The sequence below is a fragment of the Orbicella franksi genome, chromosome 12, assembly GCF_964199315.1.
Source record: "Orbicella franksi chromosome 12, jaOrbFran1.1, whole genome shotgun sequence".
Taxonomy (NCBI): domain Eukaryota; kingdom Metazoa; phylum Cnidaria; class Anthozoa; order Scleractinia; family Merulinidae; genus Orbicella; species Orbicella franksi.
In genome coordinates this window covers 6,646,262-6,664,325 of record NC_138156.1, presented here as the reverse complement: position 1 = coordinate 6,664,325, position 18,064 = coordinate 6,646,262, and the positions used below count along the sequence as shown (strand labels likewise).

The following is an 18,064-nucleotide window of genomic DNA, read 5'->3' as shown; positions in this document are numbered from 1 at the left end:
AAACAGTGAGGTCTGTATCAAAACGTCACCTCCAGCCTCGCTGCCATTCAAAGGCCAGGTCACTGAGCAGACAACTGTAAAATGGTCTATTGTTGAAACCACGTATTACTCGGCAATCTTGCTCCAAGTACTTCTCTTCTTCCCGTCTGAGAGAACCTTGGAACGAGGTTGACGGTCCTCTCGGGCCGAGAGCGGTGAGAAGAGAAAATAAAACCTCTTGTATAACCTTTTCTTGACAAAGGTGAATGTGTACCCTCGCTCAGACAAAAAGGTATAAAACTGTAGCTGTGAGATAATTTTTTGATGCTCTAACCCTCAAATGCTCGTGCCAAATGGCTCGTCTTCCGTAAGTAACGCACGCGAAAGACTCGAAAAGACGTAGGGGACGGTGAGTTAGAAGAATGTACACACTCTTTTTCTTTTTTTTTTTTTGGAACAAGATTATATATTTCATAAGAATCTCGAGGCTGAAATTTGCGAAATGAAGAATATTTCAAGAATACACCTGAGGCTGAGATTCTGAAAGCGTATAATTTTGTTTCTTGAAAATTAGTTGAGACAAAACAATTGTATATCTCTACTAAACCGTATAAAATTCCTCCTTTCTCTAAACGGCAAAACTAGCCAAAAAGTAACACAAACAGCACTAGCCGTATGTTCGATGCTAGCAACATTTCTGTAAGAAGTTACGTGCGTCATATAAGCTTAAATGCCTTAATATCATAATAATACCTAAAATAAAATAGGCAGAACTGAGAATATTCAGCCTCGGCCAGAAAATCAATCCTGTTATTATAAAAGAGTATACATGCATTAAAAATATATCGAAGATCTTGACGCATTAGGTTTACCTATCAGTGTCTAATGTCATTAAGTAGGCTAGCTAGGCTAGCCAGGGCTAGGGTAGAAGAGGTGGTTTTCGTTTCCGTGATCTGACGGCCATGTTACAGTTGTGCACTCAGTGACCTGGCCTTTGAATGAAAACGAGGCTGGTGGTGACCAGACCTCATTGTAATCTGCGATCAGGCGTTCTCTTTAAAACAACATGGGGAAGGAGAAAAGAAAAAGAACGCCTGATACAATTACTTCACGAGTCGTCTACCTGCGGTCCAGAATCTGGACTTTTTCCTGATTGGTCGTTAAACAAAAGAGTCTTTAAGCTCCCCTTTCGCGAAGAAAAAGAATGCCTGATCGCAGGTTCACCTCACTGCTTTTGTTGTGTAAATCAAGTTGTTCTAATGCTAACTTACTAGTTCACATGTAAATAAGAAAAGCACAGAGGTCCGTATCAAGGCATGGTCACCTCCAGCCTTGCCTTCATTCATAAGCCAGGTTACTGAGCACACAACTGTACAATGGCGTATTGATGGGCATAGGCTGGGTGGTCTAAAATATTTTTAATGGTTTGTAACAACTTCCACTACGTACGCTTACGATAACTGCACTTTATTGTTCTTTGAGTTATCTATAGTACACACAATCATTTTATGCTCTGCGGCTATGCTACGTAAATTTCTAGAGCAGATTTCTGAATAGCTACCTTCCCTGTATGACTCGTTTGGATATTATACGTTTAGCATCCGGGGTCGCGTTTATCTCAAACTGATGAAACTTATGTCGCTCCTTGGTTCGTCACGCCGAGATGCGTCACCCTGAATGAGTCACTCAATCTATGATCGACCCTGCGTCCTGCGAAGAGGTGCGTGACGTAGTGCATCGAAGAGAGGACTATTTAATAGGAATACGAAGGAATTGACTACGGAAGGAGGTTTAACACTGGCGAGTGCCCGTTCAGAAGTACAAATGCCTTGGTTATACATTGCATTGAATGATAAAAGGACAACCGAAAAACAAGAATGGTGCCCTTTGTTGCTTGTATCTACTATTTTAGCCTGATAAGTGTAGCTGTTTTATTAATTAAACTAAAATAAAAACGTCGATAAACGGTTAGCTTTCAGCGTAGCATTCCTTAGGACACGTCACGCAATCTTAAGGGATTGCATGACGAATCTAAAAGAAGTCTGCGTAAGAGGCTAAGAGACTTAAAAACTCGATGATTACTACTGTTTTGGCGGTAAACCACCTTGATCATAACCGGGTGGAGCCTCGCCACCCTGGGCCATCATAACGGGCTGCTGTCCCGGGTATGGCTGCTGTCCCGGATATGGCTGGGCAGGGTAGGCCTGTTGTTGCATCATCGAGGTCTGTTGCATCACAATAGGATACCCAGCTGGCTGTTGCACCACCACCACGTTAGATTGCTGCCGAAATGAAAATCAAAACAATATTAAAAGCCTTGAAATACAGAAAGTTCCGGGGAATTACTAGGGAAAATGCAAGAAGGTTGGAAAGGTGTACCCAGGGAGGAGGGTACTCCTTATAATGGACTATACGGGGAGGCTCTCCCCGAAAGGAGTCCTTTTTAAGTCTCTAGGCATTTGAAATTAAGTTGAAGTCGTTGAAGGATAGAAAAGGGTAGGAAAAACTGTCATTAAGGTAGTTAAAATAGCCTTTCGAAATATCCTGTAGAGATGTATTATTGTCTATGAGGTACAAAGACTTTTTTGCCTGGAAATGGACCTTTTCGGGTTTTCTTTTAGGTCATTTTTTAGCGTTGATAAAAGTATCCTGTAGGTATGTGAAAGCAGTACCATGTTCTATGGAAATCGATCAGATTTTTCAGAATGCCTCGGAAACCCAGGAAAGAGGGACTTAAAGGAGTTTCATAGAGGAGCTACCGCGGGTTTGCGCCTTCGGTGCTCATTGTTTCGGAAATCGGTTACCACTCATCCTAGATTCCTGCCTGAAAAGGTTACATTTTCTGTCAAAAGTGTCATATAAAGGGGTAAGGGTTTGTTCCTTGGGGAAGAGCCTCCCCGTATAAAAGTTTATAAAACTTCGTTGAGTTCCACCCCCTCCTCCCCCTCTTACGCCAGGACGGCCTGCGGATACGTCTTGTAAAATGTCTGTGTCCGTAGTTCTGTCATAACTGCACGGCTCTCAATTCCAGACTGACGGCCGAAAATAACCATCCTTTTTGGATATGTTTTCTCAACTATAGCTGGTTTTCACATGACGTCACTAAAATTCAAACTACAAAACTATTGATCTTCCTGAGATTTTACTTCAATGATGTATAGGAGCAGCTGAAAACTAATATGCATACAAATTTTCGCTCCGAATGCGTTCTTGGTTTTGGGATACACTAGGCTTGAATTTTTAAGCTTTTGCGTGACGCGGCATTTACATGACAGCCTAGAGAGCTGTCATGATGGTTAAAATAAGTGACTTATATCGGTTAATTTGGCTATCTGAACAGTTCATGTCTTAGCAAAAGTATTATTTTAATGTTTTAGAGTTCCTCGAGGGATAAATTCACGCTTTTGTAGCAAAACTCAGTGACAGATGTTTCTGTTGGTTTCCGGCCGCCATGTTGGTGCCCATACGGATGGGCACCAGCATGGCGTCTCCATACAAATTTCTATAAATTTGGGTAAAAAATTTCTCAGCATATCTCGCATAAGAAAAATTGCTGTGACCAGAATTTTGGCGAGAGTCTTTGCATATTTACCTCCTTTCATTTCCCAGATTCTGGACTTAACCTATTGACGGTTTTGATTTTTATTTTGATCTATTTTGAATTGCGTGACACTGAAAACCAGCAATAGGAATTTTGGCGTAGTTGCATCTGTGAAGGTGAGATGAATGGCGTCTGTTTCTGTGAGTTGCATAATCTTGTCGACCAGTAATAAATCAGATTTATTTCAAGTTATTGTTTAATGTAATGCTCGTCTCTATGATTATACCGGGAAGTCAAAAGTCTGTTAATAATTATTAATCGGTTATATTTTGAAACACTTTTTATGGATGACAGTCACCAGGGTATAATCAGGTTGATCAAGGTGGTTGTTACTGGGCTTTCGTGACCTCTCATAGTTTGCAATCATGAGGTATATGCAAGAGCGGGTCGATAATAGAATCTCGAGCAGTAACGTGACACAGTCACAGTAGAATTGCGTGACTTACAGCTGGTCGAGCGCAGCAAGTCCCCATACAGCCAATGATGGAGCCAGAGAGCGTCAAAATGGCGGCGAAGGCGCTCATGATCAGAATGCACAAGAAAATGCTCTCAATCGTCCTGATGTCATCGCAGTTGTGCACTGTGAACGGATAAAATAATGAATAAGCAAACGTTAGCAATGGCTTATAACTCCCTCATGAGTTTTCAGTGTGGAAAATGTAGTAGTAATAGCGACTAGAATATACCCAGAAATTAAATCACACGGAAAATTAAAAGAAAAAAAAAACCCAGGATTTTCGCCATAATGATATGATCAAGAGGCGTGTTAGAAGATTAGAACTACTGTTATTATGGAATAAGTAACACACTGCACCCCAAGCTAGTACCCCTATTAAACGGTCACCCTCGGGGAAATGGATAGGGGCCACTTAAAGGGGGCTGGTCGCTTAATAGAGGTAAAAACAATAGAGAAGCCCTTATCGGGACCTTGATTACTGAATGCCTAATAAGGGGTGACTGTTTAATAGGTGGCCTTCGACTGTATACAAATTGATTCCTCTGGTTTCAATTCAAGACAGTGGCATGATTACCGAATGTTTACTTATGGAGCTTTTTGTGAATGGCATGGCGTTTGTTTCACCTATTTCTCCGTAGTGGTGATTGAACTAGAGACTGTAGCCATCCCACAATAGCCTTCTAGGAAACCCACTCCTGGTTCCCCTCACTTAGAGGGTAATGCAAACTATGACTTTTTACCCCCGGGGGACCCCATATAGAAAGGACGAATGTGCTCGTCGTACCTTTTAGGGGCTAAAAAGCGGTTTTGGTCCCTCTTAGATGTTCAACCTCAAAAGGTCCACAGCAGGAGGTGTTGCGGTACCTTTAAGGGTAATGTGATGTTTTAGAACTAGTACCTCTTTGGGTGAAAAAAAATTTCAAGCCACGCCCACAAGCGGGATCTTGGTACCTCTTAGAGGGTTTTTTCAAAATTTCCGACGAGCACTCCTGTCCCTTTCATGTGAGAGTTCCGCTCCCCGGGTTATAACTCTCTTACCCTTAATTCATCCCCACTCGAATTCCTAAACTACACGAACATCCCGCTTTCTTACCTGTAATAGGGGTATTATCTGTGTCATGACATACACAAGTATCCCCAATTTGATCGCAGTTCGTCTCCACCACCTTCCTGACAATGTGCCAGATCGCCCATGCGATAAAGGCAATAATTACTTGGATAATGCAGACAATAAACCACAGAATGCACATCACCAAGTAGAAGACCAGCTGCAAATGAAAACCTTATGGTAAGTTTACGTTAGGCGCTCTCCAGACCGGTCTTGTTCCACCACAATTGTTTATATAGCATTTCGCTACAGATATAAGACCCCCTTTCAGGAGTGTGCGACTCGAGAAGACCGCTGAAAGTAACGCTAAGGCTGGGCGACTCGAGTAAGCGAGCATTCAAGTAAGTAAGTAAGATTCAAGCTAGAGTTTCACTTAATAACTCTAGCTTTTCGGCTGGATATCTTTTTACTAATCAATCAAGAGACGCGTTGGCACTCTGATTGTAAGGATCTATGCTTGGAATGCCGATTTTAAACAAGGAATTCTCGGCTTTCTCGCGTTCCATCTTTGCAGAGGGTCCAACTTAGGCTTTTTCAATCCCGCATCCCGCACCACTCAGAATGTTTATCCCGATCTCTCAGATACACTTGTATCTACCTACCGCTGTTTTGTTTCTCTTCAACCATGTTACGATTCCCAAGGCAGCAATAACTCCCAGCTACAGGAAGAAAGGTGAAGGCACATCAGTGAGCTACTCAGCCAAACAACCAACTAAAGAACGGGTAACAATCAACGAACTAAGCAAATGACTTATGAGCTCAGAATGAGTTAACTTATACTAAGAAACAGTAACAGTAAGAACAGTTAAGACAATTATTAACGAAGACGCTGAGAAACTAACGAGCAAACTAACAATCGATCGAGTTTTTTACAAATAACTGCAGAAATTTTCGCGCACTCAGTGGACCTCATTCGCTAGTTTTTCTTGTCAGTAAGCAGACAGATATACGAATTTCTCACGTTTTGATTTTATTTTGTCCCTTCAAACTTTTTGTTATTGTAAAACAAATTGACGTCAGTTTTTCCTGCGTCTGTCCTGTTATATTGTCGTCTGTCCTGTTATATTGACAATGATTTTCGTCATAGCATTTTCAAAGTAGTCTGTGGATCCATGGTCCCCTTCCAGTAAGGTGGATCCACTCCGCTATCGCCTCGTGGAAAATAGGCGTCTGTTTGTTGAAAAGAAAAAGCCAAATAGGAGTTTCAAGAATTAGAGCATTAGGTATGCGTTTTTGTCCCTAATCAACAGAAAAATTGGCGAGAGTAATAAACGACATTTCGACATCGTCAGGACGTCATTGTCGAGTAAATGTGTTGGTTAGATTCTGTATTATAAACAAATCTAAAATTATGCGCATAAGCTTAAGCTGGTAAATTACGTTAAGTGATAAGAAAACAAGAAAAACTGACTATTAGGAAACTAAATTAATTAAACAAACAACTTTGCTACACATTTACTTGACGATGACATCCTGACTATGTCGAAACGTCGTTTACTATTATTTTCGCTAATTTCTGTGTTGAAAATATTTCCTCAAGCCTTACTTCTTCAAGTACTTCTCTTCTTTTGTTACAAAAAAACCTAAAGCACTAGACGCATAAATTAGGCATAAACACGGAAGCACACAGCATTTATTCTTGAATATCTGATTTGGCTTATTAGTATAAGTAATCAAAAAGTGACGAGTGAAATTATTACTTAACTCACGAGTACTATACTATTTGATTAATATCATGGGGTGGGTTTTTGACTTGTTTATTGTATCAAGAAATCTCGCGCCAAACGTTGCCATAGAAATTTTATAACTGCGCATGTGAAATTATAAATTAACGCTGAAATTTCGGAGTAATTTGTCACCCTTGATATCAACGAGCTATGAAAGTCATGCAGCTAAACAACAATATCAAGAACAATAGCGATAGAAAGAAGAACTTTGGAGCCACATGAAGTAACGAACTACAGAATACAGCTGTTTCGAGAAAGGTTGTCCGTACCAAAGCGTAAAAGTGTAGGCGACAATGTCGAAAAGCATTATAGGTTGTGGTAGTTCACGTTTTAAAGCTCAAGTTGTTTCAGCGTGACAGAGGGAAACAGCTTAAAGGAGCTCACTCACGGTCTTTTGAGTTATTTTGGCCACGTACAAAATTACCTTTAAATGAAAGGAAACCTGAAAATAACGGTGAACTGAGATAGAAAAAACATCAAAGAGATAATAATAATAATAAACCATAAAGGAACAAGGATGGCTAAAGATGGAGAAGATTAACACGGACTAGAAGCCAAGGACTTGAAACTGACGTAGGCTAGACTTTTCAAGATTTTCCCGCAAACCGTGAGGTAACTCCTTTAAACAGGAGCATTTATGCGTTTCTCTTCGTTCTTGCTGTAACACCATGAGCATCCGCCAAGCAACGATAAATTATCACTATCCGTCGTATCACTGATCAGCATTCGCGTTTACGCTTTTTTGGGGCACAAAAGGAAGTTTTCTATTCGGCAACGAAGCTTGCGGCCATTTGACAAAAAAACTATCCAATCGCGGAAAGCCCAATAGTGAGAATCTTCACTTGGTTTAAAAGTCTACGTACTGAGCACTCCGTTAGTCCTTATGTCAAGCTCGTTCCCAAGTTCTCTCTTCTTCCTGTTCCGGGAGGGAGGGAGATGAGAGACCTTGGGAACGAGGTTGCCTTATGGTATCATTTAGCGAAAGTAGTTTCGAATCTGAAAATTTAAAAAAAAAAAAAAAGGTTATGAGCACTTTACACAACGTCAGTGTGGTCTTCAGAGTTTAAGCTTGAAGTGGACTCACATCCTTCTCATACATGAATATTATTAGTGGATGCTGACCATTTTTTCAACCAGAACGTTAAAGTACTCTTTCCTCATGTGGAACAAAAGAACATTCTCGTAGTCAAGTGAACCTGTCTGCTGAATAATTAGCTGGTTCCGTGGAACTTATACGACTTAACTTATTACCTTTTGTGGGTGTTTTTGTTCTGTGTTTTGTTCTTACTATTTTGTTTTCACGTCGGCCCAAGTTCAAAGATTTTCGGCTGAGCTACCCATGACACAGTGTTTCGTGTGAAAAAAATCCTTGGGTTGACATCAAACTGGAATGATTAAGACTTAGAAACATAATCCTTCGTTTTGAGCACTACAATAAAAATGGAAATTGCTTCAAGACTATTTGCGTCGCGTATAAATTGTTAATTTTGCGGGTCGTGTTTGGACCCGTAAGGAATCTTTTCAACCGTAACTACCAAGAACTGTCACACTACATCAACGAATAATTTGTTCATGTCACACAAAAGGATTTTCACTTGATATTTTCTCATTTACTTCGTGTTTATTTTGATTATGGATCATTGCCATCCTTTAACTGTAACGTTCTGTTAAACGATTACATATATAACTCTTGACAGTACACCTCTGTCTTTGTGGCGCAGTATTAAATCATTCTCACCTATGCGTGCAGACTTCAGCCCTGATAAAAATTCAAAAGTTGCCCGATTATTTAAATCACAATACATCAAGTGATATCAGAGAAAACTCAGTTATTTTGCAGCACCGATAACTACTTACAGATTCCTCCAGTTTTCAATAAATGAAAAACCAAGCAGCTGGCGTTATTGTATAAGGCAGTTGTTTGTTTCTCTGTTGGTCCCCCGAAACGCCGCATTTTGAATATTTTAGCTAAATCTTTATCAAAACAAACTGCAAACATCGGTCAAGTTTCCGTCGCTCTACTTGCCAATGAGCCGTTATTTACCTCCAAAAAAATAAACATCTGTTTATTTTACTCTAAGCGGTAGTTCTGTAGCTAGAGGAAAGCGTCACATTTTTTTTCGAGTGCACCTTCGGTCATGAGTTGTTATTCACCTTCCTTCCCAGGTGGTCTTCTCTAAAAATGAGTAATGGCTCGTTTAATATCTTCACCAGAACGGCGACACTGCACATAGTTTCAAATCTACGTACACAAATTTTCAGAAACCGTCCGTGCGCAACCCCGTGGTCGCAGCGTAGGCGGAATGCAATTAACTTCTCCGTGTTGCTGAACACTTTTTGCCGCTTTAGGCGAAAAGCACGAAAGAAACCGACAATCTTTGAAATCAGAACTTTGTCGAACGAGGCCACCAAACATTATTTTCAAGTTGTGGAAAACCATTTAAGCAAAAGGTTTCGCAATTAAAAGAGAATACAAAGCGACATTTTCAACATGCTATGTCAGTGTAAACGAAATCTTTAGCGGCATATAAATACGGAATCCTGATACTAATAAAAGAAACGTGCACTAGAACACCATCTAACATAAATAATCAGTCGCTTGTTGAGATGAAACGAAGAAAGTAAACTCTGAAAACTAATTTATAGACCTAACGGCCGGACAACGAAAAAAATATTAGTGCAAAACAACAATTATTTACCCCAACTCCAGACCACAGGCCAGAACCTTCGGGGCCACCTTTGCTGAGGTAGATAAATCCACATATCAGCTCGATTAACGCTATTACTCCAATCAGAATGCCAACGATTCCGGCCGCCTTCGCCTTGCCTTCCTCCACTTGATCGTTCATCGCGGTATAATCTCGATTTTGTCACTAAAATAACAGAAGAGAAGAGGAATCAGGGAGCTCGATCACTCAATTCTTAAGGGGTGTGCCGTATATTATGACGCAGGCACAAAAACGAATTAATTGTTATTCTTTTGTTTCGTTTTTCCTATTATCAAGCCGCAACCAAGGCAACTGTTGGAAACTTTTCACTTTGTCCAATGGTTTGAGAGTCGCAAGATTTGCATGCGTTGAAATAAGGCATGAAAATTTGGAGCGGTTTTATTTAAGGAGCCATCAACCGACAGTTCCAATAAGCTCACAAGGTCGATCGAAAAAATTATACAACATTCTGGCTTCAATTTGTGAACAATCTACTCAATATCAAAATGCAAATAGAACTGTACTGCTATAGAAGCTTTTATTGTTATATAAACAGGTGGATTACTGTGCCCATCCGAAGCGCATGCGCTATTTCCCTCGGCCTTTTCATGTCAAGGGAACGCGTGGGCGATAGGAAAATCGTTGTCATGACAAGTGCCGAGAATAAAGAAATCAATCAAATCAACTAAGCAGTAAGTTCTCTTCGTTATTTCTCCTTTCAATCACCGTTTTGCCGCCAAATTCTCATAACTAAGTATTGAGTAAATCTGTGCGTGACTCCGGCTGAAACTCATTGTTGTCAAGGCCACGCGCACATAAACATAAGAAAAAAAACAGTTAACAACACAAAGGGATATAATCCATTTTTATTCTTTATTATTTTAATTTGACAGCGTGAAACGCGTGATTGACCGAAATTACTGAATCCATAAGGAGCGTACAGAGGTGATATGAAAGATAAATGCAATTTTAATTTAAAGTGGTAAAAAAATATAGTGTATCTGCTTTTTTATCTTGACTGTTTCTTTTAAGTTCGGCAAACACTAGGGGGCATGCTGTGGGGACCCCTGCGGGGAGCTCTGTCATTTGTACGCATAGGGCCCATGGATATAAACTACGAGTAGACCCTCTTTCGCTTAGTCCGTCGTGCGTGACGCGAAAGAAAACCGCGAGAAAAAAATGGCCGCGCGAAATCCTGGGGGCGAGGAGTGCGCGAAAGGAGGGACTTCCGCCTAAGCCTAAGAGTTTGAATTATGCGTTGCTCTCACAACGCAAAAATCATTCTCGTCCCCAGAGGCAGCGCTCCTTTTAGTCAGCACCAAGAATTACGACCTCTGGTAGGGTCCAACACCGGAAGTCTGCGATTCACGGACTTCCCGTCACTCTGCGCATGCTCATAGTCAAGTCTGACAAATCTGATTGGTTCCAGTCTCATTCTATTGTGTTTGCAAAGCCAATCAGAACCGGAATCTCACTGGACCTATCCAGCGGTCGTGATTTTTGGCTCTGACCAAAAGGAGCGCGGCTTCTGGGGATGAGAATGCGTAAAAATATGATTGGCTTATGTTAGGAGCGTTGACAACGTGTTGTCAACATCCGAGATACGCGTGATAAGTGTGACGTCTTGCAGGAATGTTTTGGAACCGGAGCAAATCGAAGCGGTACCAGATCAAATCGAAGCGTTGGAATAGCGCTTCTCAAGCCGTTATGTTCTTGTGAATCTGCCAACAGGCTTCGGAAAGATTTAAATTTATCCAGTGTTTTGTTTGGCAAAGCTTTCCGCCTCCAACCCGACTGCGAGCGTGTTAGTGATTTCGCCGCTCAACGGCATCGTCCAAGTCAGCAAACATAAATTCACTGATCTTCGCCTTTCTGCCGTCCACTTGAAAGATTGAACCGAACCTTCGCTTGAAACCATACATCCACCTGAAACTTTCCGCTGCTATCGGCAAACATTTCACCGCAGTTGGATAATCTCCTATGTCAAAAACATAATATGAATTCTCGGTTGAAACTCTGTATTTGAAATTTTCGCAATAACTTTTAGATTTACACCTACTAACGCAGCGAAAATCGTTACAAGATGCCTCATTCGCCGTCTTCTTTTTAAAGTTTCTTTGGCAGTTTCGCAGAACGAACACTGAACGAAGATATACTTCTCTCGGCATATGTTTTTGCCTGGCTACTTGAAGGGTAGAGTGGAACAATTTCATTCAGGATATCTCCCGGCGTTATTGGCAACAGGCGATAATAAGAGGACGTCAAGATGAGAAATCTTACACCGAAAAATTACTCGGCGGTGAAAGGGCAAACTCTTGGGCTTAGGCGGTAGTCCCTCCTTTTGCGCGCTCCTTGCTTCCAGGATATCGCGCGGACAATTTTTTTCTCGCGGTTCTCTTTCGCATCACGCACGACGGACTACGCGAAAGAGGGACTACTCGTAGTCTACTATGGATAGTACGCTAACTGGTGCACACGAAACGGATTGAGACATAAAAATGTGTTGTAGTGGGGACATTTTCCGAGAAAAATGTACGCGAGCGACAATGAAAATTGAATTCATGTCAGTTTGTCTCTGCCTGGTCCCTGCATGACCCTGCATTATGTAGGCCCGATTACCAGCCGCTGTTCGGGAAAGGAGCCCGCGCTCCTTCCCTCGGAACGTAGACCAGACACGACAGAGCAGCGGAAATCGAGCCTATAGTTCATGACGCTCGAATTTAATGTAGCTGAATTTTTTGCAACATGTTGCGTGGACAAAAATATGACCCCGCAATAGAACCTCTTTCACGAAAACAGGCATGTCACAGGAAGGAACCTGTCTCTTCAACATGTCCCCCCTTTATGCCCCTGCAAATTGCCCTAAGTCAGGGAGGTCTCAGTGACGTTGTGGCTTTTAAAGTGGATTTCCACTGTCGCGTAATTCTCTACGCACGTTGACGTACGTGAAAATCTTCAACGCACGTAAAAAGGCAATTTTACGCCCAAACTTACGTGCGTTAACTTTCGTTTCCCAATTTCTAGCGCCGCGTTTTTTTTTTCCCAGAAATTTACGTACGTTTACCGCACGTAGATGCACGTAGAGATCGCGAGCATCTTTCAAAAAGTTGACAGTTGAACTTTTTCGCGTCCGTCTGCGTTTAAGCAACGATTCAACCAATGGCATTCTTAGATTTTTTTACATGAGTTCCTGCAAGTGGACGCAATTTTGTTTGAAAGCGCCGTGAAAATGGGAAAATATTCAGACGTAGAACCAGTGAGGTATCGAGGAAGTTCGAAAATTTCCTTGTTCCAGTTGTGTGACCAAGGCGATAGCTAAATGATATAGTTTGTAGAGAATAAACGTCGAGCGACAAAAAGACGTTCACCTGGACTGATAGGTTCACGGTACAACGATTTCTTGGACAGCATGGGGACCATAAGAGAAAGGAGCCCCTGCGAAATGAATTCCCAGTAGTCTGGGAATTCCTAGGAATTCCTAGGAATTCCTAGGAATTCCAAGTTATTCCAAGACATGCAAATTATGCTTTATCCAAGACCTTGGAATTTCTGGGAATATTTGGGAATAGTGGAAGTATGACTGGGAATTATTGGGAATTCCTAGGAATTCCAAGTTATTCCAAGCCATGCAAATTATGCTTAATCCAAGACCTTGGAATTTCTGGGAATATTTGGGAATAGTGAAAAGTATGACTGGGAATTATTGGGAATTCCTAGGAACTCCTATTACTTCCCAGACTGTTTTAAAAAATGTATTTGGAATATCTAGGAGTTTTTGGGAATAGCTAAATCACATGAAATATTGCTGGAAATTTCTATAAATTTCCCAAAATGTCAAAATTAAAGATGAACTCAGTGCATGAATCAGTTTCTGTGAATTAGTAAAAATCAACACGATCATTTCTCTGTAGTTCCATACCTTTTTATTGTTGTCAAGCTCCAAGATAATTATTTCCAGACAAAAAATGTACATTAATTCCAGTTTAAGTCTGACAACTCAACATAAAACTATAGCACTGATAATATTGCTTTTTAGATCCAACATGATTTGTTAGTGTATATGTGCCTGTATGGACCCGTAAATCAAACACCCAGAGTTTAACTGGTAGAAAAATAGATGCTCTTAGATTTGATAAATAGATTAAGCAAAAAATTCTGTCTTCATAAATGAATATATATTATTTACAATTTCAATAAAACCAAAAGTATATATATGCACGTATATATTTAATATAATTGTAGATTAACACACATACCCATCACAGCCCACTGTTGAACAATTTTTGACTTGATCCTGTATGACTTTAGGAAAAAGAGGAAGACATCTCTCACAGATGTCATAAATGAAAAGCTCACAGTTTCCACACACTTGCTGTACATTTGTAAAACTGTACTGTGACATTCTCTGGACAAATTACCGGTAGTTTCATTAAAACAAGGATATCTTTAGCAGCCTCTCATTGTCATACAATGTCTTGAAATTAAGGCCAGAATAGCCATACAGGCATATTCTTTGGCAGAAAATTTTTTTTTCTTGGGAACCATTAGTTTCACTTTCATCAGGGGAGTCCAGTGAATGGTCATCAGTGTCAGAGTTCTCAATTTCTTCAGAGGAGTCGGAACTGAAACTTCAACATCATTATCTGAATCACTGTCTGTGGACAAATCTGAGTTGTTGTGTATTACATCAACTGGTATTTTTGTAGTCTTTTCAGGTATTGGCAACTCAATTTTATCAAATGCTTCTGTGAAACTTCAATTCTTGCATAAAGGTTCACTCCATAATCCATCAGAGTCATCCACAACATTTTTGCCAACAGCCATCTCATTCAGGTGAGCCGAAAACTGTGAGGTGTTCTGTTCATGGTGTTGGAAATGATATCCAAGAAAAAGGGATGCAAGAGAGGGAGATGACGTCAACTGGCCTGTGAAGACTGCTTTAAGCGATTTATGTGGTCGAGTCTTGTAGATTTTGGTATGGGTATAGTGGGATCATCAATATGTTTCTTGTATTTCCTTGTCCTCGCGGTCACTTTAATTCATGACACAACAAAATCAAAAGAATCAAAAAGATTATGAGTTAGTGGGAAACAAATAAATAACTGACATAAATAAATGACAATGCAAATAAAAAAAACCTACATCTTGATGTATTGAAAAGACTATAGATCTCATATCATGCTAATCCTTATAAATAATTCAAAGGAAAAAATGACAAGCATCGCAAATTTATACTTGCTGCATTGTGCTGACTGGGTGTTGAAATAGATTTGGTGGACTAATACAACAAGCTTAAGCTCATTTCGCAGAATTTATCTCGTTTCCTCAGGTCGATCTGAAACCTTTTAGGTGAATTTTGGCTTTTGAGGTTTTTAAAGAGCACACAATGCATTGCTTAGTTTGATTTATAATTTACAATTATAGGTTATCATAACAGAAAATCCCTATAAAATTGGATTCCTTACCTTTGCAGTGAACTTGATTCAAGTGCCTCATGATCCTTTATCTTGACAACCGTCGGGAACAGATCAACCAGTTAAAGTACGTTCCATTTTCCTCCTTGATTTATTCGTAAAAAGTTTGTGTAGTTTTTTCCTTTTGAAGCAAGACCCATCTTTCAAAAGACCACCAAAACAGCGTGGACAGGGAAACAGACTTGCCATCGAAAGCGACTGGTCTGGCAACCTCGTTGCCAGTCTCTCTCTCCTTCTTCTCCCGTTTCCATTCTCTCCTCAACTGATCAACTGAACCAATCACAGCACGCGAATTTTCACGTGACTATCCTTGTGACTGAACGTGACAAAGATCGCGTTATTAATTCTCTTTTGGCGCCCATCTTTGAATTCAGCGTTAACGGCTGATCGCTCGTGCGTTTTAGTAGATTTCACTTCCAAAATTATATCAAAATGGTTTTTGCTGCGGTCCTGTGACCAGAAGAAAACAGCGTGAGTGTCATTAACGAGAAACAAGTTATTCTTGGCGAAGATTTGGAGTTAAAAGAAAGTCTTACTGTGGATGTTTCAACGGGGAAGAATTCAAAGGACAGATTGGCCGTATACAAAATTATTTGGTGAGTAATCGAATTCAAGTAACCTTATATTATACAAAGTAAATTCTTGTATTTAGACAAAAGCTTTTGAATGAACTTTATCATCACGAATCATACACGAGTGGATCACTCAGTCATGGCATGAAATGAATTCTGGCTAAAGCAAAGTTGAAACAATTTAGGTTGCCCAGTGTGCGTGCCTAAACAATTTGATTTGCGAGTAACAAGTTTCTCTCGCCTCACTTGTTCAAACGAAATAAATATAGCAGTTCTCTCTGATCCCAGTCAAAGTTCTTGACAAAAACTCCAACGAGGCAGCCAGTGTGCATGAGTTTGATATGTCTCCTGTGTGTTTCAGCCTGACTGTATGGCAGTCCGTGTTGATCTTCAACTTTTGTCCATCCGTATATTCTTTTGTGTTTACTCTATTATTTAAATGTTCCTTAAATGTTTTAAGTGTCTTTTTTAGTATTTCTAATGTCTAAATTTGGCTAAAAACCGTGATATACACAGTGTATCCTCCAATTCAAGAGTTGTTGATACACTTATAGAGGAAGGAAAACCTTGATTTAATCTACTGTAAGCTCAAGATTTATGTAACATATTTATCAATAGTATATAAGCACCTTCCATTATCAAGTCTTCTCTTTTAACATTTCAACCAGCTTACAGTCAGGTCTTAATTAGCTGCGTGTATTAAACTGTGAGCACATAAATATTTGGATCTCAGTCTTACAGTACCTCATATATATCGCAATGTACTGTATTTTTTTAATTTTGTTTTAGGTGTCATGCAACAAAGATGAAGATGAAGAGGCCAGCTGTTGACAGCGTAATTAGAGGGCAACAAAAGAAGCTGCAGAAACAAAAGAAATAACTGAACAGCAGCTAAGTTTGCCCAAACTCAGCCTTTTTTAATTTTAAGGATTGTTTCAGTTTTGTTCTTATAATTGATTCCTTACATTCATGAAAATCCAGATTTGTTCCACATAATAACAATAATTTAAGCTAAAATCTTGTGTATGGAAAATTGTTGGATTTGTAAACCAACAAAGTAAGTAAATTATCTGAAAAAGTTCTCTTTTTATCAAACATGTAAAAGTTTGACCTTCATATCTGTTTTCAGTTTTACTTTTAATTCTTGGTGTAATAAAAAAGAAACAGGATAATATTATTCTAATGACTTATGTTTAAATTCATGAAAGCCAATGTAATAAACCATTGATTTAAAGCCTGTTTGATGTGATATCAGTGACTTTATTTGTTATTTTAATGCTGGGCATTAATCATCAAAATTTTGTCTGGCCTACAAATGATACAAAATTCCCAGTTTTTCTCAGATTTTCCAAAAAATTCCAACCTATTCTCAAAAAATCCTACAAATTCCAAGTTATTCCCAGAAATTCCTAGGAATTTTTGAGAATTTTAAGGAATTTTCAAGGTGAGTATATTTCAGTTGGAATTCCTAGGAATTCCTAGGAATTCCAAGTCAGCTCTATGTAAACTTGGAATTCCTAGGAATTCCTAGGAATTCCGAGTCCGAATTACCGTGAAAATTCACACCTTAGATTCCTACGAATTCCTAGGAATTCTTAGGAATTCCTAGGAATTTTTTCCTAGGAATTCTTAGGAAATTCCTAGGAATTCCTAGGAATTCTTAAAGTTATCTCACAAGGGAGATGGTCTGACCTTTCAGGTGTCATCCAAAAATATTTGTAAAATGACTCGTGGTCATAGTATGGTATTCACCCACTGGGAAGCGATTATGAAAGATCTCTCTTACCAGGAGCCCATGTAGTCTCTTGAGGTATTTTCTCTTCTCTTTCGGCTTTGTCGTAGGTGAAAGAGAAGAAGGAAACGCTTGTCTACAGCTGCCGCCATTACTTTGAATAAGTCCTCGTGATTTCCCGTCTACGTGCGCCTTGACGTACGTTCAATGTACATAAAAAAAAGCACGTCCTATTACGTTTTTACGCTACAGTGGAAATTAGCAACGTACGTTTTTTTGCGCACGTTTTACTTACGTAAATTTTTACTTGACAGTGGAAATCCACCTTTACGTACGGTTTAAGTGTCATTATGACCAAATTCTCGATATCCATTTTTTTACATTTTCGAACACAATGGGTCTTCCCCTAGATATCTTGCGAAATTTCAATCTATCACGAACATTAGAACTCACGTTTTTTTGGACCTTTATTTTCGAGAATTTACGGCCGCCATTAATTTTCCCTGTTCCAAGTCTTGGTTGAGAATTGGAGTAAATGACGTCCAGTTCTCAAAAATACCGCACGGATTGAAATTGTAATAACAATTAGTGTAGAAAATTGTACGAATATAAGAGCCAAAGGTTTTGTTATTCGTTATGCGAATTGCTTTTGGCGAGTCACACAACACGGAAAGTTTGTTTTCTGACAACCAATTATGGTCACAAC

General features: G+C 39.7%; 1 protein-coding gene and 1 long non-coding RNA gene across 4 annotated transcripts in view; one reads left to right on the top strand and one right to left on the bottom strand.

Annotated features, from left to right (window-relative positions):
• Positions 1 to 777: 777 nt before the first annotated feature.
• The window catches only part of LOC145462593 (uncharacterized), a 27,307-nt gene continuing 10,020 nt past the window's right edge, over positions 778 to 18,064 (bottom strand). For 2 of the 3 annotated variants that reach the window (XM_081446160.1, XM_081446159.1), the window contains exons 2-6: positions 9,572 to 9,745; positions 5,748 to 5,804; positions 5,131 to 5,305; positions 4,027 to 4,160; positions 778 to 2,261 (exon numbers count right to left, since the gene is read on the bottom strand). In XM_081446160.1, coding sequence (XP_081302286.1) covers positions 2,061 to 2,261; positions 4,027 to 4,160; positions 5,131 to 5,305; positions 5,748 to 5,804; positions 9,572 to 9,721 — 717 coding nt within the window. In that variant the 5' untranslated portion in view covers positions 9,722 to 9,745 and the 3' untranslated portion in view covers positions 778 to 2,060. Of the gene's footprint in view, positions 2,262 to 4,026; positions 4,161 to 5,130; positions 5,306 to 5,747; positions 5,805 to 9,571; positions 11,571 to 18,064 lie in introns of those variants that run through there. The other variant, XM_081446158.1, reaches the window with a different exon arrangement.
• LOC145462595 (uncharacterized) lies at positions 13,005 to 16,875 on the top strand. Its single transcript, XR_014041218.1, has 2 exons — positions 13,005 to 15,650; positions 16,416 to 16,875. It is a non-coding gene; the product is annotated as an uncharacterized LOC145462595 (long non-coding RNA).